Here is a 23,738-nt window from a genome sequence, read left to right on the forward strand (position 1 = left end):
GAATATTCGCCCACCGCTATACTGCGAGTCAGTAGCGTAAAACTAATTCTGTAGGATAGGAGGTGTTCAAAGTTGTCACATCAAGCTAGTGAATGCATGTAACGCAACTCTGGAAACGAAGTACAATATTCGCAAAATTCGCTCATTCACAAAAGTTCGTGTCGTCCAAGTAGCATCCAATTGTGTTTTGGTGGCCAAAAGAGCTTCAGGCCGCGCCATGGGAGTTCCACGTAACAACGAAGTTTATTTCACTTTCATTTTCTTTTCAATGACACATTTCAACAACAATTCAACTTTAATGTCTGTATTTACACATGTAGAAATAAACACTGCTGGAGCCAACGTCTCCACAACGTCTCTTCATCTCGTCACGTCTAACCACAATTTTTTAAATATAATTTCAAGCCTCCGTCACGATTTTTAATCACTTCATGCCTCCATCTTCCAATGAAGTTCTGGATACTGCTGGAAGGCGCCACAAATATGCAGAGAAAAATAGGCAAACGATTCCTTGAAAGCCATCGATAAACACGTAAAACAAGCAGCTCCAACGTTATACTTCGTAAATCCCAGTTTGCACTTTGCTCGATGAGCCCTCGCGTGCGAAACTCTGGACACCGCAATGCGTCAGCAAAAATTAACGAATACAATAAAACTGGCGGTGAATTTCACTTGCATGAAGTATCGCGTATGCGACTGCAGCAAATATTTCATGATATAAAACATTTATTGCATTATTTCAATTACTTAAGTCTGACTCTGCTCCACATCGACGTAAGAACATCTGTGCCAACACATGTACCAGACTGTTGCCCTACGCAATGGAAAAGCGGTGTTTAGAGACTTCGAAGTTACGTCATAGGCGTCGAAAGTGCGGGACAAATACTAATTAGTGAAGAAGTTTCAAACTCAAAGAAAGGGGTTACATCAGGAGTAGACATTAAGCAAGGAAATAGGCGCATATCTTCAATATTTTAAATGCGTACAGCGACAATTTTAACATAGTAAAAAAAAAAAAAAGTTGCGGATCCGTAGCAAGGCTCCTGTGCACATGCAAGTCACTCTACGCAGCGGAAAATTTACTCTTTCGTGCCGAAAAGCACCGAAAATCGCCTGATCTCTCCTTCGAAATGTCACCACAAATGCGGGGAACGGTTGGGGGGGGGGGGGGGGGGGGCTCCCCTAGTAGTGACCTATTGGGGGCGCCATGTTTGCCCCCATATCTTTGCTCAGACGAGACGCTGTCATGTCATTGTGTGAAGCGCGGAGTTATGCCCATGCAAGATTTTGACAATAACGGCGAGTGAGGAACTGCATGATGTTGCATTACAATAAGAACCGTTTATTTCCCACCCAATTTTCATTTTTCATTTTTGCATCTACTGCGAATCTTGTTTTCTTTCGGACTCTCGGCCAAAAGGGGGCAAGGTGGAGTAGGTCTGCGGAGTAACTTGACGAACGTCATCATTCTTGTTCCAGAATAACATTTTGTAGCCCCTTCTTCTAAAGAGTGTGCACCATGTAGCAGCACAAACTCGGATATACAGTATTATTACCTACACATTAGAGATGCAACATCGCCTTAAAAATCGCATGCAAAAATGTAGCACTGTGCTCTATAAGAATGCGAACGGGTTCCTGGTCTGATACACGCGTTCCACAAGACGAATGAAATTAATAAATAGTACGCTGTCTTTTACGCGCTCGATGCAGCCTTGAAGGAAAAGAAGAAAAAAAAAACTGCGAATCTTCAGATAGGCATATTTCGAAATATCGCTACGCTAAACTATTTCGAGATCTCCTTCGAGTTTGGTATGCTCGGATTATTCACAATTTCACTGAACACACAGTATGTCAACAAGACCAGACAAGGTGACGTTACATAGACTAGTCCATAAGTGAAAGCGGCACCAAAGAGTGGGCGCATCTAGCTCTCTACTTGACAGAAAAAGTGCGATTAAGTAAATGCACTTACTTTCAAAATGCTCAAGTCACCTAGAAACTATAAAAAAAAACGTTTCCTATCATGAGAGTTAAGTGTATCAAAAGTGGCAATGCGAACAATCACAAGCGATGGTTGAAGTTATTGCACTTGTAATGAGACACTACAATAATAAAGCTATATACATAGTAGAACCTTATCACCACATGACGAAACAATAGACCCTACACATGCATATACCAATGAATCCCCAACAGTATGAACAACTCTGCCCCTGTAAACAAACGACAATGAATTGTACTTTTAACAAAGCATTTCACGAGTAAAACAATTCGCAAACATGCTTCAAATGTTATCATGCTTATCAGTGGCCCGAGCAGCGAGTGACGCTCTTGCTTCTCTTCCAAGCACTTCCGGTCGAGCAGTTACTTCCGGTTTTCCGAATATGTGTTTAGAAAATAAAAATCGTACGAAATCAATGGCTCCATTTAAGAGCTATATTGGATACACATAATGTCGTATCATAACTTTACTTAAGATCATATTAACCGTCATAAAATTAATGAAGATTAATTGAATGAGTTCGTTGAATTAGCATACGGTTTTATAATGAGCAGCTGGGATCGTTGCGCAACCTGGCGGAGAAGATCTCAACCACGCACTTCCTTCTATGTGGCCTCCGAGATCCGCTTCGGCAGTGCGACGAAGCACAACGTTTACCCAGCGTTAACCCATTACACCAGTGCGCACGAACGCCGATGTGTGAGCGCCACTACCAGACACCTAAGTCACAGATTAGGGTCGCCTTCAGATTTTGTTTCTTTAGTGACGACCCGCAAGATACACTTATATGTGGTACTGCCTGATATATGCGGCACACTTCAACGCGGCCAGGATACTTAAATAGTCTGTCGAGAAGGGCTTAACTTAATTTTGAGTCAAATAACGAACCGTCTGAATAAACCTCTGATAGCAGACAACTCCTGTTTTGCCGTATAACAGGACGTCACACCCTGAATGTTAGAACTACTTCGCCTAGGTGTTCCTGTTTAGCGACTAGTCGCCACATGAGGATCTTATCATTATTCTTAGTTAAACTTATCTTCAAACTAACTTTAACGTAAGTCAGAATCTGTGCGCCTTAAGGTGCAAGAACTTGGCAATTTCTAGCGTTCAAACACGTCAGAGCAAAGAACACTGTGGCTGTCAGTACAATGCCCAGTGAAAAGTGGAACGCAGCTCTTTCAGTTGAACAGAAAAAAAAAGTAGAAATAAAAAAAGGGCTCGCAGAGGACGGCACATTATGCCTATTGCACTATGTCATGGTTTAATTACCATTCAATTTTGATTGCACGTACATTCCGTCGTTGGTACGAGGCCCGCACGACTCGCAGTCAGTCATTGCTGACGAGGTTTTTTGCCAATATACAGCGTGTGCACGCTTCCCACGACACCTCCCATTCACGCAGCACACATGTTTTGTGGTTCTCGAAGAGTGAAAAGTGCGCTCAGGTAGTCAGGTAGAAGGGAGCTCACTCACGATTGCTGTTTTCAAGACAAAGCGACGTAATTTTGGCAAGAAGATAGGTCACATCTTCATGAAGTATACGCGTATTCATACCAATGGAATAATCCGCAAAAGAAATTGACTACACACAAGGATTAAGTCTAAGATTCCAACTAACGCTTGCTAGAATGTACACGCTTAGTGTGAAATTTTGCGAGAGTGAACAACGGCTCAAATATGACGCTGCATGCTCGCGTTCACGCGGATTCCTTTGCATTCCCAGTCACTTGTACTCAGCGGAAGCACTATCTTTAGAGTTTACAATGTTAAAAGTATGTCGATGACGCTACGTGGCTTCCTTTGCATCCCCTGTCACTTGTACATTTGTACTCCCCGGAAGCACTAGTTTATAAATTTTACAGTGTTGCAAGTCTGTGGAACACTTTCTCACCACAACACACACGCACACACACGAACACATTTACGTCGTCCGGATGCGTTCACACAAAAGAGGACCACACGTACGCTTCACAAGAGAGACAAGCACATCGTCTACTACGATTCGCGGCCAGCCAACCTTAGCGTCATAGCCAGGAGCCGGGCGAGCGAGTCGGCATTTTTCGACGTATTTAACTTGGTTGTCGTTAGCGGATTCTCGAGGTCCTCCGGCTCGGACTCCTCGTTCGCGGTCACCCAGCCGTCGTCAACGACGACGCCTGCAGAAGTGCTGCCGGCCTCGCAGCGTGCGTTCCCGGCGGACTCTGGCTCACTGGTGACCACTTGACCAGCACCCGACCTAGAGTCATCTCGGGCCAGTCCTTGTTTGAGTTTCGCGTAGGTCTCCCTAGCCGCGCTCACCAGTTCGAGAAGCTCCTTGAACAGTACCTGCAGAAACATTCGATGGGGAGCAAACAAGGACACGGGTGTACGTTACTCGAGTGAGGTGAGGAATGATGATGATGTATAGTGTTGTACGGCGCAAGGTCCAGTGACGATCAGAGAGCGCCAGGAAATGGTATGATGGGCATAGGACGAAGAAAAAGACGGGAGAGTGTGCGCAGTTCAAATATTCGCATTATTCAAAGCCCCAAATCGCAAGCAAGATCGGCGACAAACTCAATAGCAAGGATTCGTGTAACCTGAATGATAGTGCTCCACACAACACATCACGCTTATAAGCGGTGTTTTACAACGCAATTTCTAATAATGATCGTAAAGATTACCGGAGCTGTACACCGGCTCCGGTAATCTGGTCAACCACAAAATGCTAACTATGCGCGCAAGCTTTTCCACCAGCGGCGCAATCGCGCACATATTAATTTTTAGAACTTTCTTTTCGTAAAGAATTTACACAGCGAACAAGAAGAAAACGTATGCACATTTACGGTAAGACGAAGTCTGACTAGATGTCGATACCATCGTCCGGCCAACCGGTATTTCGCAAACGCCTTTGCTTACACTGGGCACTGTGATGTCAGCTCATTGCCCAAACGTGTTTACGAAGTTCAAATAGCCAGTTAAAGGCTTATACGAAAGCTACATATTAAATGAATAGCAGGTGGTCGTGGCATTGACAGCGATACACGTGCTGGCATACGCACACTTCGGCTGGTTCTGTGCCTCAAGTGTCACCAAACATTCTCGAAACATGCTGTTGTAGGCTGCGAAAAACGAAAAATGCGTGCACGCATTTAAGTGGCTACAAACTCCCGTACGCCAATCGTCTTGGATCTCGGAAATCGAAGCTGTAGTCGAGGAAGCAATTAAAGACCTTCAAATCACCCAACCGACCTACTAAGTCTGCACTGTGAAGAAGAAGAAAAAAGGCATTTGCAAGAGCCAAGGTGTCATCTTCGTTGTTACTATTATTTGCATTTTTGTTGTTGATTTTTTTTCATGAACAGGAACAATGACAGCATGCGTACCTCCCGTGCGCTGTAGTCGAAGATTCCGACGCAGCTGACAGGCACGTTCTTCTTGGCAAGGGTTCCCAGGTGGCGGCGCCTCAGCGCGAACACCGTGGGCACGAAGTGCGCGCGTGCGTACTCGATCATGTCGCGTAGCGAGTGGTCCAGGCCCCCTGCTCGTGCAAGAATGCAGTTTCTTAGTACAACTATAGACTCAGATATGGTTACATTTATATTACTTACAGGCTTATCTCAACATTGTAGGCCTGTTTATGTGTGCACTGTGTACCCTTCCATAAACCACAAACGTGTTGGTAAGGGTCGAGATGTACGCGTTCTGATTATAATCAAATCGGCAATTCAGCCTCTCGCAAACCAGAATTACAAATTCAAGGAAATGAACAAAATGCATTGCAGCATACCTGGCTTGGCCAGTAAGGTCTTGCGATAAGCCAATAGAAGCAGCAGGAGAATGGATGCGATGGTTTATTAATAATATCCGATGCTTCACGTGCCAAACCAAGATATTATGAGACACGCCGTATTGGAGGTCTCCAGAAATGTTGACCATCCGGTGTTCTTTAACGTGCGCTGACTGACATAGCACACGGGTCTCTAGAATTTCGCCTACATCGAAATGCGAGTGCCGCTGCCGGGATCGAACCCGCGACCTTCGGGTAAGCAGCCGAGCAACCACTGTAGCAGCGCGGCGCGCGCGGCGGGCTTATTAACAAAGCACAACACGTCGACAGGCAGGCAGCATGGATTCTTACCATAGGTCGGCGAACACGCTTATGAGTCGACTCACTCAGACTCAGATCGAGCCGTGAGTCTGAGCGAGTCCGAGCGAGTACGAAGGGCAAAATATATTTCATGAGTGAGTCTGAGTGAGCTCCACATTTTTTGCCCACTTATGATTCTTACCTGCACCTTTCACCTCCTCGATGTCCGGGGCAAAGACGATGCACTTGAGTTTGTTGAGCAGCAGGTACTTGCGCACTTCCTTCAGTCCGTACACTAAACGCCGCTTAGATCGGGCCTATGCGAGAGAATGAAGAAACAAAAAAGGACAGCTAGAGAGCAAAAGGAGACAGTGGGTTCTAAAAAAACTTTACAAGTGCAACTAACTATTCGCGCTTAATCTAGCTGCAAAGAACAACCATTCTTCCCGCGCAACAGCCTCGTGACCAGGACTCGGGGGACGTGTACAAACACGCCCAAGTGCTCAAAGTAACGCCAACACTACAAGGCGGTGCCGACATAGCAAAATTACTCAAGTACACACATTTTCAGTTACTGGTATTCTCTAGACCAATTTACCGTTTGTTAAAGTAACCGTTCAAGCTTGGGGCCCCTTCAACCACGGTCACCGTGTTGCAGATGTACACGTGGCGCCATGCATAGGCGTGCGCAGGGTCAATAGGAGAGGGGGGGGGGGGCAAATTTCACATCACCCCCCCCCTCCTTTTGGCCCGTTGGTCAAGTCTGAAAGAAAACAAGCTCCGCCATGGATGCAAAAATGAAAATGAAGCGATGACTTGCTCCTCACAACGCTCTGCCATTCGTCCCTGTCTTCCCGGGGGTAAAGTGGGAAGTAAACAGTTCTTTGAATGCAACATCAGGGGTCCACGGTCGCCATTGTTGCCAAACGCATGCTCAGCCATAACTCTGCGAATTAAAAATGGCGTGGAAGATCCAGCTGAGCAAAAGTATAGGGAAGAATTGGCGCCCCCTTCCAGGGGCGTAGTCGGAGGGGGGGGGGGAGGTTGGGGGGGGGGGTTCCACCCCCTTGAAATTTTTCGATCTTGCGTGTGTATATATACACGCACACATACAAACACACGCACGAACATACAAAAAGGACGGTTGAACCCCCCCCCCCTCCGGTCGAAAAAACGATGCGCACGCCTAGGGGGACGCCTTTTGGCGACGGCCGCGATGCCCCGCCGCAGCTGAATGGGAAATAGAATAACATATCATATTTGATAGGCGTAACATATAAGAAATAGTGAGAGAGCAGGGTCGATCAGAGAACAAACAGTGGTACCTGACATCCTTGTGCACATCAAGGGGAAAAGTGGACACGAGCGGATCACGTGATGCGTAGGGTGGATAATCGACGGTAAGTGGGCACTACGGAATGGATACCGGTGGATAGGAAACGCAGCCGACGCCGGCAGAGTTAGGTAGGGTGATGAAATTAAGGAAATTAAGGACTTCGTAGGCATAAAGGACTTCGTAGGCACAAATCAGCTCGGGCAAGACGGGCAAAATTGCAGATCTCTAGGAAGGGCTATCGTCCTCCAGTAGAGACTGAACAGAGTGATGACCATGTTCTGACGAACAAAGCTAATTATCAAAATTGACTGATGGTTCTTTATAGAAGGGAACCACCGGAACGTTCTGGTAAAATTCCAGTAGCCTCGAACAAAGTACGCAGGTTCTCAGGACATATTATTTTACAATGGGGCGGCCATGAGGCGGGATCATGGGAACGTGCGCTTTCTATGGTGCGGCACCGGAATTCCACCGGAATGTTCCAGTGGGTCTCTACTATATAGAACCGTGAGTCAATTTCGATTAGTCTATTTCTGTTTGTCAGATATAACTTCTTTTCACAGATCACCTGTTCAATAGCGGTGCGGCGCCGCGGCCACGTGTGTGTTCCCAAATCCTGGAAATCCTAGTTGGCCAGTGGCCACAGGGGCGAGCGTTCTATGTAGTGAAAAAATCGGTACATCCATCACATCTTAGGATGAATGTTCCGAGTCGGGAAATTCATGATAACGTTGTTCACAGCTCTCTAAGTTGAAAGACACATGGACCGCGAGCGCCTCCTACAAGACGCTAGCGCCTTAAAGATACGAATACGTTGCCACAAATGAAGGTGCGTTAACCGTCATCATGCATAATAAAGGGGGGGGGGTCTTGAAATAGCAAAAAATCGTAAAAGAGGTATATTTTCGGAAATCACAATTTCGAAGTATATAGTGTCCGAATTACACTATGGAAAAATATTATGTTATGGCAAAATAGAATTATTTTTATTACATGCTCAACGGGTTAAATTACAAATGTTTTTAAAACATGAAACGAGATTATCTCGGCTTTGCTATTTTTGTGAGGTGAATCTGCCTTACGGAAGTTTTCGGCAAGCTTCTGTGAACATACTTAAACAAAGTTGGCAACATTCTTCCCAGCAGCACCTGAACTACTGGCTAAAGCTTTTATTTTTTTCTCAACCTTGACGCAGTTGTAATTATTTGATAAGTACCAGCTAATTACTGGAAGCTAATTTTTACCTTCCAAGTTTCAAAAATTATTTCTGATCAAAGAAATAGGTGTTTTGACATTTAATTTGCTTTAGCCTGTGCGGTGGACCTTTTAGAAAAACCATGAGTTTTGAAAAGTAACTTTTTGTATTGTAAGTTTAACATAGGTTGCGGAATATTGCGCTGCATGGGCGTAACAGGGGCGATGCTAACGGAGGCACAAAAAAACACTGTGCCTCCGTTAGTGTCCCCCTATTACGCCCATGCAGCGCAATATTCCGCAACCTATGTTAAACTTGTACCAACTAGCCCAAATGAGTGCTTTATTGAACTGTAAGTTACCATAACTACCTGTAAAAATTGCTTAATTACAGTGTGAAAATTTGCCATTACTTTCTTTCCAAATTAGATATTTGAAATCTGTTTTCAGATTTGAAGTCTCCATTCAATGATACACATGCAGGCTAATTTTCATTACGATAGGACATTAAATTAAAAAAAAAACTTTTTTTTCGAGACCCTCATCTTCCCTCAAAGTATGTACTAATGTAATAAAAACTGCAGGTGAATAAAATTCCGCTTACGTACCTTGATGGGGTCCTTCTGGTACAGACGCTCCTGGAAAAACACCAAGTCGGTGAGCAATGTCCTGGTGGTCTTGTTGATCTCGGGACTCTGAACGTGGTCGCAGTAGCTGCTCGTGGTTGGAAAGGGAAATGAAATATATGATGAAAAACTTAAAAGCTACAACTATAAGCTACAAGCTTGGAATTGTCGGAAAACTAAAAGCTACAAGCTACAGCAACAAAAGTAGATTAGCCAGTGCAGCTGAGGTTACTGCATAATTTTCACAAAACATCATACTGAAGATTTCACATGATATTGCAAACAGGAACAAAAATATGCAATGCAAGCAGTTATGCCATGGAGAAGAGTACAAGGCAAAATAATTAAAAGTATACCAGTACTGAGGCAACACATCGCAAGAGTGCACTATGCAACATACAGGCGAAAAATGTCCAACAGCAATACAAAAAATGCAACTGACATAACTCACTAAGCAGATGAAATCAACCAGACCAAAATTTAAAAATAATTGAATGCAGCCGCCACCAAGCACTGAACTTCGCACGCATGAGTGAAATGTGTGGATTAGAACACTTCACGGGCTCGGGCCTACCCGAAAACCCGGGCCCGGCCCGACCCAGGGGCAGGGCCGGACGGGTAAAGTAGTGTTCACGGCGGGCCCGGGCCGGGCTCGGGCCTGAAGCTCCGGGCTTAAGGTCGGGCCCGGGCCCGGGCTTGAGGCGGCGGGCTCGGGTCAGGCTTGGTCCTTGCTCAGTCTATTTTTTTTTCTCAAGAAACGCGGTTTTTACGTGGGCAAGCTATTTGAAGAAGTTTCATGAGGACGCGTACTGAACTTCTTTTACTTATTGAATGCAGGTAGATGATTTATGTGAAACGGGCGAGCAAAAAGTAAATAGACCCGATGCTTACATAGTGAGCAACTCGTTAATATCTGCTTTATTTGCATTCGTTATTATTTTGTATTCCAAATGTTATTTTGTAACCGCGGTACTAAGTGTAATATGATGAATTTAAGCCTAAACATATCACCGCAAGAGCGATCACACAGCTCCAGAACGGGGAAACGTTTTTGGAAGTTCTAGCCGTCCACTAAAACAAAAGGTCTGCGCGGTGTTTCCCCACATAACATTCTTTTTTCGTGGCCTCCTCACGTCATAACACAATATGCAGCGTGAAATAGGTGCTCTTTCTCACTTGCAAAGAATGGTCAAACTAAAGTGCAAAGTACGTCAATTCGATCTCAACAGCTTGTCAATAAGTTGTGCGGTCTGCAGGCACATTCAACCTGTTTCGAGCTATGTCTACTCTTCAAATATGCATGCCTAGATAAAGTATGCTCGCGTGCATATGTCGTAGAATACTGCAACAAAAGCTTTACAGCCATCTCATGGAGAGTTGAAACATAAATCAGCTCCGCCGCAATGGAATGCGGTAAAGCATACCAGAAATCAGAAGGGGCCGCTGTCATGGGACAGTGTGCGTCCAAAAAACGCGTTTTTTTTTTTTTTAGGATGGGTTTCACGGACCCCCAAAAATGGCTTCGCGGGCCCCCTGGGGTCCCAGTCTGTGAACCACTGCCATATACTTAACTACTAGCACTGTTGTGATACATCAAAAGAATGGTATCACAAATAGCTTTTTTTTTTTCTTCCGACGGTCCATACGTCTTTCGAAAAGTGCACGTGGTGCGCGCGGTTCGTAATAATTTTATCTAGGTTAGCATATTTACAGTAAAGGTAATAAAGCCCGCGAGGCGGCGAAGAGGCAAGACCTCGACGTCCCCACGTGGGAGGCCTAGGCCAAGGCGCTTAAATTGCTGGTTGACAATAAAGTTTATTCCTCCTCCTCCTCCTCCTCCTCCTCCTCCTATTTCTCTTGCTGTGGCAAGGTGCTACTACGCTGAAGTCAAGTGCTGCAAATCCAGAAGTGCGTACGATTGGGTTTGTTGGTAGACAATGTTTTATCTTTAAATAGAGAGCGTGACAAAAACGGAAAGGGAACAGAGCGTTCTGTTCTCCGTACCCTATGTTTTCATTGCGCTCCCTACTGAAACTGAAGTCATGCTGCAAGTTACCTTTCTTGCAACAATATCTGCTACAAAACGCTCCTGACGAGATTGATCTGTATTTGCAGAAAAAATAGGTACATTCATGAGCGTCGGCAGGTTTTTGTATTGGAGTGTGCAAAACCCGTGCTGCATCGCGGCTGGGGGAGGGGCAGAGCGCTGTTGGGGCATGGGCGGGAGGCAAGTCCTGGGGTGGCTTGATGGGGCACGTGCCCTTTTTGCACACCCCTGCCAACGCCCATGGGTACAGTATGCCGCTGCCGAACAAACGTTCGTAGTACCCGGCATGTCCACTCAGCTATTTTCACCGTGAAGCCCTTTTGTACAAGGAATTACCGCAGGTTAAAGGCTACTTGTTGGCGACGCATGTGCCAGGAAAAACGTAGGAATTAGCTACTTAAAACGCCTTGCTGTCGATATCATGTTCGGGCAACACCACGTAGATTACTGGTTCGGGCCCCTATCGGACCCAATCTGCGGTCGGCCGGGCCGGGTAGGTGAAATCTTTTCTCGGGTTCGGGCCATGCCCGGGTCTCGCTTTGAGTCATCGGGCCGGGTACGGGCGGTTAAACTTCAACGAGTGCCGGGCCCGGGCGGCAAATCGCGGCCCGTGCAGTGCTCTAGTGTGGATAGACTCCCGCGGGAAGGAAAGAAGTCTCTAACAAGATAGATTAAAGGGGACCTGCAACACTTTTTCAGCATGGTCAGAAACGCTGCCGATCGCTAGTCGAGGCTCCCGAGAACACGCAAGCCAAACATTATAGCGCAGCACGCGGCCTGGGATTTACAATAAAATCCCAAAGTCAGCAATAAAATCCCAAATCAGCCCCTTTCCGTACTTTTTCGGAAAGTTTCACCCTATTTCTTTTTTTACTTTCTGTCAGTTAAAAAATAACGAACAGGAGTCGCTGTATTATTACGCATAAAATTTTCGTAATACCAGTGCCTGGAGGAGGCACTGGTAATACTTTAAAAAAGAGCAGCTTCCGTAATCGCACGGTGGATTTCGCAATATTTCTTCGAAAAGAAAAATCATTTTACGCACACATTGCCCGTCAAGGTACGAATTTTTTTTTTTTTTGACAGTGTAGAATTCGACAATTCTGTAGCTCTTTCCAATATAGCTGAAATATTCATTAAGCCGCGTCCGTTGCACTAATAACATCGGGAAAACAACAGTTCGTATCACTGAACGTTCAAAGAAATCACGTTATGCTGAAGTTTTTAATCATGACAAGCACCGTTATGTTAGGTACATACATGCCTTTTCCCACATCGATGCAAATCTAAGGTGCTCGGCTGCCGACCCGCTGGAAGCGGGTTCGATCCCGGCCGCGGCGGTAGCATTTCGCATTCATCGAAATGCTAGAAGCCCGTGTACTGTGCGATGTAAGTGCACGTTAAAGGCCCCCTAAACCACCCTGAGGTCGAAACTTAGTTGTGGCGTTGCAGTTGTCGTCGCGAGTCTTCAACAAACACGTAGTCGCGAAAATTTTTCAAAACGGTGCCGTAATAGCGGAGTCACACGCGTCTGAGTATTCAAAAGCGGCCCTCGCTCGCTTCGGTCTTTCCTTCGCTAAGCTCCATTCATCGGTTCGTTTTCCTTCCTAGCCGAGTGCTCCTCCTCGCAAGGCGAGGAGGAAGCGCGGTGAGCACACGTACCTGCGAGCAGAAAAGCAGGTTCTTTGCGTGAATGACATAACTAGACGCGAATGGTGACGTCACGACCAATGCTGGGGATACCGAAAGGCCCGGAGAACACAAGGGATTGTTTCTTGGAATTTGTGGCGCGCCCACAACAACTGTCACGTTTGGCATTGTTGATCACGACGGCATTCTGAACTCGACGCGCGCGTTTACTTGAAATGTTAAACTATAGGAGATGGTTTAGGGGCCCTTTAAAGAACACCCGATGGCATAAATTTCCGGAGCACTCCACCACGGCGTACGTGACAATGATAAAGTGGTTTTGGCACGTAAAACCTCAGAAATTATTATTCATTACTTACTCCCTGAATCTGGTAGAGTGCAACTGCTTCGCTTGCGGCTCTGCTGCCACGTTCGGCACAGTCCGCGGAAGCGGCGTCTCCAGGCCACTCTCTTCATGGCCTTCCGTTGCTGGGTCCTGTGTCAGCTCGACGACCACTTCAGCTGCTGAGTTTGCCAGGCAACTGTTCCTGGCGGCCGCAAGGAGCCGCAGCTTCTCGCGACGCTGACGACGATCCTCGCGTTCCTTCAGAATTATCTGCGAGTGCCGCAGTGTAAATGTAACCCTGCATTTCTGAAACGTTTGTGCTGTGACGCCACTTGTGCGAAGTGCCGTGAGTGGGCACGTCGCCAGATCCAGCCTTCAAATGATGTAATCGTCATAATCGGTACACGCACGTGAAGAGGATGCTTTCTGTCAGGGGCGTAGCCAAAGGGGGGGGGGGTGCAACACCCCCCCTTGGCACGAAGATACATAAAGTATGGTTGAACCCCCCTTCCCCCCCCCGAAAAAAATTTCTGGCTGCGCCCCTGCTTTCTGTTATGTTGCCAGAAGTGTATAGAATACACTGACTTGCGACTGCGAACCTGAACTTGCGATGCAACATGTAAGTTGGAAACTTGCAGCTGGCATCGTTGCGCATGTGTGACACAGTTTCTTCATATTGTCATTCTCCGCGCTATTACGAAACAGTTGCCTAGCTAGGATGGCCGGGGGGTGGGGGGTGTTTAAACATGAGCCACCTCCCACCCCCCGCTCACCTCAGAAAGTGTCAAGAGGCGGACTGTGATAATTACCCAAAAGGGCTGACAGTGCAGTTGAAACTCGATACAACGAAACCTGATTTTACGAATTTCCCGATCTAAAGAAGGAATTTCGATTCCCCGGCAGGTACCCAGAGGAATAAATGTTATCAACTTGAATTAATGATGCTATCACGGCACTAGACCCGATTTAACGAAGTTGTTTTTCCGGAAATAAACGAGCAAAAAATGGAGTATTTCTTCCTTTCTAATTTTGACGCAGACGGGCGTGAGCTGTAACGCTATCGCGTTAAAACGTCTGGCCGCCCTAGTCACGACACTACTTTAATTTGGATGACGCTGCTCGCCGCGCCCATATACGGGTTCCCAAAACGTACCTAGTGTTTACCTTTGTTTTTTTTTTTTTATTTTCGAACTACATCTTTTTCTGGGGTCTCCCGTACTTACTTCGAAGGACAGCAAACCACGTCTGTGCACAGTGCCTCATTTTTCTCGTTCACTCTAAGGGACCTTCTAACACTCATTTCTAACTACGTCAGATATGTCGGGCCTTTGTAGGACTCCATGTTTATTAATGGCTGCATTTTAGCTTGGGTTTCAGCAGTAATGCTCCTTCCTGCATTTCCACCTAATTCTTCCATTTATTCCGCATTCCTAGGTATTTATATTGTGGTGTCGCTATTTTTGTGTGCGCGGCCGCCAAAATGATGCCCGCGTGTCGTCGACGCCGGCTACACGGTGGTTTTAGTTGACTCGGTGGCATAGCGGACTTCATTACAAAACCATTTGGGAAAACATCTTACATGCATGTGTGGGTTGTGTGTAAAAATGCGGTACTGGACCTCGTTAGTGACCGTCAAGGCACGTTCACAACGAACGCGGAGCACGCAAGCGGATTTTCAAGGCGGAGAGGCAGCGAGGCCGCGCGGCTGTTCAGATCGACCGCGTTGCCTTCTGCCCGCTCAGCCGCGGGGATGGAGCAATCCACCAATCCACGGCGGACGTGTTACCATCTTGCGGAATTACGCAATACTGCGCGCGCGCTTCTCGGGCCCTGATTGGCTGCGGCCAACTTTTCCGCGCGGAGAAAACCGGTCTGGGAGCGATCCGGGCAAGCGGCCGCGGGTTTTCCGCTTTTGCGGATAATCCGCATCCGATTTCCGGATCCGCCTCTCCACTTTCCGGATCCGCGCCTGGTGTGAACGTGCCTTCACCGAGGTTGAATGTGGCGAAATCATTAGGTTGCAAATGTGATCATGTGGTTTGATACCCCTCGAGGCCGAGGGCCACCGCCCTCTCATGATAACCACGGCGGGCCCAACAGACCACGTGACCTGCAACAGCACATATTCGAAGTCGGGACCGCACGGCGACGGCGCGAGTTTCCGTCACTGCAGGATTCCGCTGTAAAAATTCGGTGCACGAGAGCTCCAGGCCATTCATTGAGCCATTAAATCGTACTCACCGGATTTCAGGTTTCCAGGCTCGGGAATTTCGACTAGGCGCTGATGTGGGTCAGTCAGGTTATGCCGAAACATTCGCAAGCAGAACAAGACTTCTTTATGCTGCCGTTAGCAATGCCGCTGTTCACGGCACCAGAAATGCCGCAAAGCCCTAATTACATCAGATATTTCGTTGTATCAAGACGAGCGAGAGGGAAAACGAAAGCTGCTGCCCATGATAAGAAATATGCACTCATAAGCAAGTGCGTCAACATTGGCAGCACGCATGTTGCACGATGACCGCAGGGCTGTGTTGCACATCACTGCGTGCGCGTGACGTATACATAAAAAAAAGTGGTTGTAGCAGATTGTGTTGGCTCACCGGAAAGCCTCACTCACAGTGCGTGTCCGTGTGCTGCAGTCACCAACGCTGGCTTTGGTCTGCTACCCACGTGCCCGAAAAATTGCCCTTGAGCTGGTCAGCATGAAGCCTGATCAGCGGGCACGCCTTGCGCCAATATTGCCAACATTCAAAGTTGCAGACAACATTGATGCGTGCTATGGTATGTTCGTGACAAAGCAAGTGTGATGAGGAGGAGCGTTTGCCTACTTTTTTCATGACCGACAGCTTTCTGCGGGCTGGAGTTTCGCGCTCTTTGCCCCGCTTCTTGCTGGGTGCAGAGGAATCCAGGCGGTTCGCCACCACGCAACACCTGGCCACCTACGAGAAAACGGGCCGCCGCCGCCGCCACGGCAAGCAACCACCGTCAGTGCCGGTGCCTGACGCAGTTAGAGTTCTTGCTTTATACTTTAGTTACAACCTAAGACAAAATTCAAGATCCGCCCATAGAACCACGGTGCGCCTGCCTTTCAGCAGTGACAGCTGTACTAATTATTTCTGCTCAAACCGTAAATACTTTCTCGGCTAATGTAATTGCTACGCTTATGATTAGATAAAGGTTCGTCGTTGCTACCTAAACCATTACGTTCGGCTCAGAGCGATGCCAGAATCAGTGTCTAAATTTACGAGGACGTTCAAGTTTTCATCCTAAAACCAACGACACAGTCGTACGTCTGTATGGGGAAGTAACTATCTGAAACACTCGAGATGTGCTTGACGTCACGAAAATGAGTAAGCGCTATTGGATGGAGCATTTATGCAAATTCTGTGTGACAGGGACAACGATGGCTGTAAGCGGAGCTGACATTTTTTTTTTTTCATAGGCTGCAACTGACTAGAGATACACGCGTAGTTAGTGAGCTCCAGCAAACTCAATTTGCCATTTTTTTTTTCAATTGCAAAGACTCAATCTCACTAGCCATCACTGCTGCATGAACAAGACTGGCATATCTTGTCCTTTTTCTCCCCAGCAATAAAGACGTGCTCCGATTAGAGCTATTCGCTGCCAGCCCATCAGCACCACCAAGTTAAGACACTGGAAAGTTCTGAATCAACCGAGATGTTACCCTCGGCACCTGAAATTAAGAGTCGACAGCGAAACACGCTATCAGCGCAAAACAGTGCATTTCCGTCGAGCAACCACGACAGCCCTATAACACAAGCTACAGATGTGACGAATATTCTTAAACAGGGGGTTGCTGGAGCCAATCTTTCAACAAGTGGTCTTGTCCTCTTTAAGGCAACAGTTCTTGAAGGCAGTTGCTGCCTTGAAGAAGACAAGACCACTTGTTGAAAGATTGGCTCCAGAAACACCACACCACTATTCAAGAATGTCCATCTCTTCAAGCCTCCACCTTTTCCTAGACTTATGCCTAAGATACAGACGTGAAATTTAAGCATAGCAAATGCCTAGAAATTAAATGAACAGACACATTAGTGACCTGGCGCCAAAGGTCGGCAGTTAAATAAGTTTAAATGTCAAAGATGGGGCGACAAGTGAGGAGTGTGACGCGTTTATAGCAACATTACAATGCCACAAACCCTTTTGGTCTGTTCCTAGTATGACATTAAATGATGCACACACAGGGTCGTTGGCACTGCTTAAGCTTGTTCGGAGCTGTCGACTTGGGCTTCACTGACCTTTAGCCAGTTGCTGAAAACAGCGATGAAGCATAGTGGCAGCTTGTGAAAAGGCTATAGCACTATGCCATGCTGACCAGTTTACTTGTGAAGCGAGTGATAAGCTTTGAAGCTCAACCAAGAAACGTACTAAATTGCTTATGCCAAGCCCTAGCATACCACTCGAAAAGCTTTCCTTTTGGCACAGCTACACAAGAACTTTATCCAGTTTGTTTTCAGTGTTATAACTAAAAAAGCCGTGATGCCCAGTCATGTGTCAAGCAAGACACCATCTAATATGTGAATCAAAACTTGAGCGCTGCCCACAATTTACTGTTGAAAAAGTTGCTAGTGGCACCAGTTTGTCCTCACCTCCATACGTTTCATCAGCAGAAATATTTTGCAACCTACTTGAGACATGTTTCTTTGCTTGTGCGTAAACAGCCTTCATAAAGCTGCTTTATTTTTATACAGTTATGCCCCCCGGCATTTCATTTTTTAAACTTGTTCTGGTTGAAGCATCACAGATTGCAGTTAGTAATTTCCCAAAACTACCTGCTTGTAAAGCATACTGCTGCAATAGAGTAATATTTGTCAAGTTCTCTTTGAACAGATGTGCAAGTCCTAGCTTGAAGTCTTTCTTAACATTGCCCATAACTGGCTACAAGCTCACCTCTTAGGACCACATTTACAAAACAATAAACAAGAAAGTATGGCTGCATGAATGCTATACTTAAAAAAAGCAAAAGACCAGTCTCGCACTGCGAGATTTTTCACACTGACACAGGGTATTAAAGAGCACGCTCTAGGCCATCGACTACAGCAGGGGCCGTAAACTAAAGCAGGGGGCATAGATCCCAGAGATCGAGCGTTCCACCGCCGCCACCACCAGTCCTAGATCTCAGACTTCCTCCCTCCCTGCCTTTCCTACATTCCTTCTCTCTCTCTCTCTCTCCAATGCAAAACCTGGCAGCCATGTTTTTTCAACCAAACCTCCTCCTCATCATTCAGAGACAAGCCTAAACAACTGGGCAAGCAGACATATAACTACTGGAACGCAAATTAATATCACTATCACAGATTTTCATAACTGTGTCAACTTTCCTTCGTAGATCCCGTAGCTTAGCTCGCAAGGAAGCTGTAGGGAAAAAGATAAAGGTAAAGCACACAGGGGTAAAAGAGCTGCTTCAGAACGTCACTGCACACAACTGCAGAGGTGTTTTCCTTGTGCTCCACGGTCTGTGTTCTTCAAAGTGTCATACTGCTACAGATTTAATGCTACAAGACATTGCTGAACCACTCCTGCCATGTCAACACTATTATTTTGCACTGCAGATTTTGAAATATACACGAGACAATTGTAGCAGTGTTGGGTAAATTGTGAAATCCATTTCTCTCAGCTGCCACACACAACTTCAGGCTACCATAGGTCCAATCACAAAACAGATAGTGGTCAGCAATTCCTGCAGCAATTTGCTATTTGCATTCCGAACAGCTTTTGCGACAAGATTGGCAGGCGTCTGCGGCATGACGGGCCCGCAACTAGATTGCCAGCTGCAATTGAGACAGAGCCAGTATTTGAACAAACTGGATATTTTCTTTCTTAAAAAATTCACGCATCAAAAACACGTCATGCATATGCACACAAAAAAACAGGCAACTGTTGACAAACACGATTAGAAAGAATAAGTGCAAATCGAACAAAAAGCAACCACTCATTTCATAACACCGCTAAGGGCAGCCACAAAGTTAACAACACAATCTACAGCCACCTAGAAACTTAGTGTGCACATATTAAATCCAGCTCTGTTAGCCCATGGCAACTTAACAACTATTGCGTCAACTTGAAAGTCCGTTCTTAGAGAACCTAGCGCATTTTCAGTCACATTAAGCTCTTACTGTTGATTTTTTTCATGACTAATTAATTTCACTTGAAGTGAAGAAGTGACACAGTTAGCAATAACTTGGGCCTCTCTATCGACATGTAGGAATACACAGATATACTAAATGCACCCTCAAACAAACCATGGAAAGTGCAGAGACAGGACAAATCAACAGCATACATCCAATACAGGTGATCAAATATGTATGTATATAAACTTACATCACATGCTAGTCTCAACTCGTGCAAAACATTACATTAAAAAATTGCATAAAAAGCAGACAGTTTCACACCATATCAGCTTTTCTTTAATTTTTTTTTATTCATTTTTGTGAGGAACCTTGCCATGCTACGGTGCTGATGTTCAGCTCTCACCAAAGCAAGCTACAAATTTGGAAAAAAAAATCTAATATAATGAATGACATAATATCCAAGAAAAAAAAAACAGTACTTTACCATCTTGGATGTAGAGAAATGGAATGACTCCTTTTATAGCCAAAGGTAATATGAGGATATGTTAGCTCTTCTTTCAGATGCAAGGGTTTCTACAGTTCTCACTACAGCAAAGCTCTCAAGCCACCGATGCATCTACATAGCCACAATCCATCGATAATCAATCTGAAACAACAGTTATATAGCATTTAAATATTGCGACAGTTCCTGTAAATATAAATATATCCTTTGCAATATTGCTGTTCTCGCCAACCAAAAAAAAAAAAAGGATAAAATTTGTATTACATTTAGTCGCCTCTAGCCCTCTGCCCATCCAACAGCAATTTTGTGTATAAAGAAAGCTAAACCCCACATTCATAATTCATATATATGCAAACATTCAAACACAAGGCTTTTTAAAAAATAGCCGCTCTGTGCACAAAGTTCAATGCACACCAGTGCAGTTTCAAAGCCAATATTAAAGGGCATGCAAAACTCTGCCCTCCTGCCATTGACACAGTTAATAATGCCTAAGATACGGAAGGCCCATCGCCAAAAAGTTTCAAAGCAGCTGGGCAAGTGACAAGGATTAGTCAGCAGATCTAGAGTACTCAAACTCCCCGTAAGCATGCAAAGTACTTCAACGCTCGGAAAAGCTGCAAAGCACTGTCAACCCTGCCGCATCATTCTCCACAGTAAATGCAAACCAAGTGGGTGACCGACTGTGCAGGCAAATGCCTCTTTACAACATAAAAGCCAAGCATTTATATCCACAACTAGAATGCATTCGAAGAGAGTGCATGCTGGAACTTTCAAACAACTTTCAAGGCGTCTATGCCCCTACTCGTAAATTTTGTACAGCAGCCTTGGCTGCTTCATGAAGTGACAGTGACTTCTTTAAATGGAACAGTAATGTTTTTCTTTCGGAAGTGTGCCAAATATGTCAATACGAACTACCCCCCAAAGCCTGAGGCTGTGTGCAACAACTTCAGTATTGGAGACGCACCAGTACAAGCCTCAACAGAGTAAAAATCGAGTGTCGTGTCCTTTCTTTTTCTTTTGTCCCCGTCGAAAGTGCGCTACCTAACCATATAGGCATAATGAAGAGTAAAAATCGCTTGCAGCAGCATTGAAACCTTTTATGGACTGCACTAGGCAATCGCCGTGGCTTTGCCCGTGGAAATTCCTACTCTGGTAATATTCTGCTTAGAGCATCGTATTAGTATGCAGCTGCCATCGGGATGTGTATGTAATTCATCCACAAGCCTTCGTGTAACTACTGAATGTTACTACCACGTTTCATTTCTTGCAGCTCGCATTTTCCATTTCAGAGAAGCTAGTCATGTGTCGATTTCAGGTAATGGTATCCATCTAGGTAGTCAAGGCTAATAGGGAGACAAACTCGCAGAACGACAAAGCCCATTGGCTGCTTGGTCACCGCAAAGCTTACGGCCAGTGTGTTACGCTATATGCTTTGTCAACAAGTGCGGCTCCAAGCAAAGCAACTTCTGTGTCATAATAACGATTGAAAACCTTGTTGGTTGCATGTCGGCCATTGCAGCTACAAGTCCAGCGGCCCAAAAAAGTTGCCGCGCTACTTCTAAAGTGACTAAGACTCCCGCAAGGTTCTGTCATTTCCGCGATGCATAATGTCTTTGAACGTGTAAAAATGCACACCTACAAACTACTTCCTAGTTATGATCCATTAAAAACCTAGGTCTGCTAAACGACCAACTACAATAGCTATCAAAGTTGAGGGAAGTAATGTACAATGTCTGGGTGGCAGTCGTATTAGCCAGTAGAAGGCAGACACCCCGACAAGCAGTGCAAAATGTCTCGACTTGTTGCTAAGTTTGTACAGGCAAATGGCCTTGGCGCGATATTCGCGTGCAGCTAAAGACACTTCAAAACTTTGAGAAATATGAAAAAAAAAGGCAATAGAAAATGAAATGTAAGAGATGAAAACATTCAGGTCAACTCAACTGTGCATAGATCAGCACACAATGCGGACACATTCTCGCCAGAGAGTACCAACAGTACAAATAACTTAAGTATACCCACTTTCAGTGCTAAACGTTTTCACTTACACACCTGTACACAAAAAAAAAAGCGATTGCTCCGGTACGTCAGAATGACCGTGGAATGGCATTTCATGGCTCAACTGCCTCCTCCCCCAAGAAAGAAAATGTAAGATGCCGAGTTCACTGCACTTCCTAGCCTTGCAGTCTCAAGAGTACCACGAACTCCCAGCAATCTGGGTAAGTCTTCAGGTTTCACCGGTTGGCATGTACAAATGACAAAAGAAATGGGGGAGGGGCAAGTAATGGTATGAAAGATAACAAAATATTCTGAACAGCGTTGCCTAACTCAGTAGTTGCTGCCGATAATCACAGAAACACGTCGATAAAATCTTACAATCACAGAAACTGAAGCAAGCTAGTTGACGCGAAACGGAGGAAATGCTACTAAGCGAAAGTCTCTTACTGTCTGCAGCTACAAGTATGGCCTCTGAAAAATAAACTATTTACTGCATAAAACAATCGCTTTGACAAGTGGAAAAGTTGCAGTGCAATGTTGCTGTTACACGTCTAAGTGCAGCTGAGTGCAGAGGTAACGAAAAATAAAGCATGAAAAGAGAGTCACGATGTCAGAGCTCGCATACAATCAGTGGGGGTTCCAGGCTAAATCGAAGTCAAGGTGCCCGGTCCAGCTTTCGAGTCAAAAAGAGAATAAATGGTGGCACCACTTTTCCCAATCGCAGTCTTTGATATTTCACAGAACAAACACACCACAGCCGTGCAAAAGGAGGGAAAGGGTGTCCATCGTAGAAGACACACGGTGCGAAACGTTGATCACCATCACTGAATCAGAGTACAAGGAAAGTGCACGCACAATCACACACAGACGACGCGCCTTCATTTCCAGGGAGTGGGTAAGGGCGCGCTTGCTGGTCAGGAAACCAGTGGCAGCCGCATTGCAGATAATCTTTCCACATAGTATTGCTGCTATGGGACAAGTCGAGACACAGTTATTACTCACGTCGAAGTGCCGACAGCGGCGCGATGCCCACAATTGTCATGGCAAAGCAAAATAAACAAAGGTGTAAATGCTGCCTTTTGTCCAGTATTGCAACTCACAATACCTTATATAGCTCTCTACCAGCATAGATTTGAGAGCACAATTTCCAACGACACTATCAGTGCTACAGTGGCATCCCAAAAACAGCAGCGAACTACTTGTAAAAACAGTTCGTGCTTTTTTAAAGCCAGTTTGGTGGCGATTGGAAAGCGCATGTGCTTGCGCTGTGTCCAATTTCATTTTCCCACATGAAAGAGGCCATAGATCTACTGATCTTTTTTGTGGTGAACAAGTTGAAAGCACTAAAAACCTGTTGTAAACCCAAAGAGGACTAAATGTAAATGTGTACAGATTTGCAAGCTACATAATTTCGTATTGCATCCGAAGGATTATTACCTTCCAAGCCTCCAGCCACACACTAAGTCTCACGAATATAAAAGCGCACTGCACTGAATTGTAGAGTTGCTCATTTCATGAGTCTACGCTCCAAGCATACCAATGCTTTCTTCTTGTTTAACAACATCTTTTCTGGTCAACATTGTTCAATAATGTGCAAGAATTTGCTTGCCCATTTGTAGTGGAAATTAGAAGTTGCCACTCTTAGCACTCATCATCACAGCAGAAGTTAAATGCTGCAGAAGTGAAGTGGTCTCTGTTCAATTTGAAAATGCCACGGCCACTTTAATGAAAATCCTGAATGAATGAGGTAACTACATGACAAGGAGCATCTATTAATGATGGCTATTGTTTATCGACAATGATGACTTGGACCAAACTGTGCACTTGTGAAACTTCAGCAGAAAGGAAGCAGTAGAAAGCAATAAATCCCATTTCAAAGCTGTTAGAACAAAA

The 23,738-nt window shown here is 45.5% G+C and overlaps 1 protein-coding gene across 2 annotated transcripts in view; it reads right to left on the reverse strand.

Moving 5' to 3' along the window:
- Window positions 1-224: 224 nt before the first annotated feature.
- The window catches only part of LOC119393403 (uncharacterized), a 53,219-nt gene continuing 29,705 nt past the window's right edge, over window positions 225-23,738 (reverse strand). For both annotated transcript variants that reach the window (XM_037660396.2, XM_037660395.2), the window contains exons 9-14: window positions 16,085-16,195; window positions 13,291-13,526; window positions 9,217-9,322; window positions 6,281-6,395; window positions 5,375-5,529; window positions 225-4,334 (exon numbers count right to left, since the gene is read on the reverse strand). In XM_037660396.2, coding sequence (XP_037516324.1) covers window positions 4,005-4,334; window positions 5,375-5,529; window positions 6,281-6,395; window positions 9,217-9,322; window positions 13,291-13,526; window positions 16,085-16,195 — 1,053 coding nt within the window. In that variant the 3' untranslated portion in view covers window positions 225-4,004. The remainder of the gene's footprint in view (window positions 4,335-5,374; window positions 5,530-6,280; window positions 6,396-9,216; window positions 9,323-13,290; window positions 13,527-16,084; window positions 16,196-23,738) is intronic.

Source organism: Rhipicephalus sanguineus, chromosome 5 (genome assembly GCF_013339695.2).
Source record: "Rhipicephalus sanguineus isolate Rsan-2018 chromosome 5, BIME_Rsan_1.4, whole genome shotgun sequence".
NCBI lineage: Eukaryota > Metazoa > Arthropoda > Arachnida > Ixodida > Ixodidae > Rhipicephalus > Rhipicephalus sanguineus.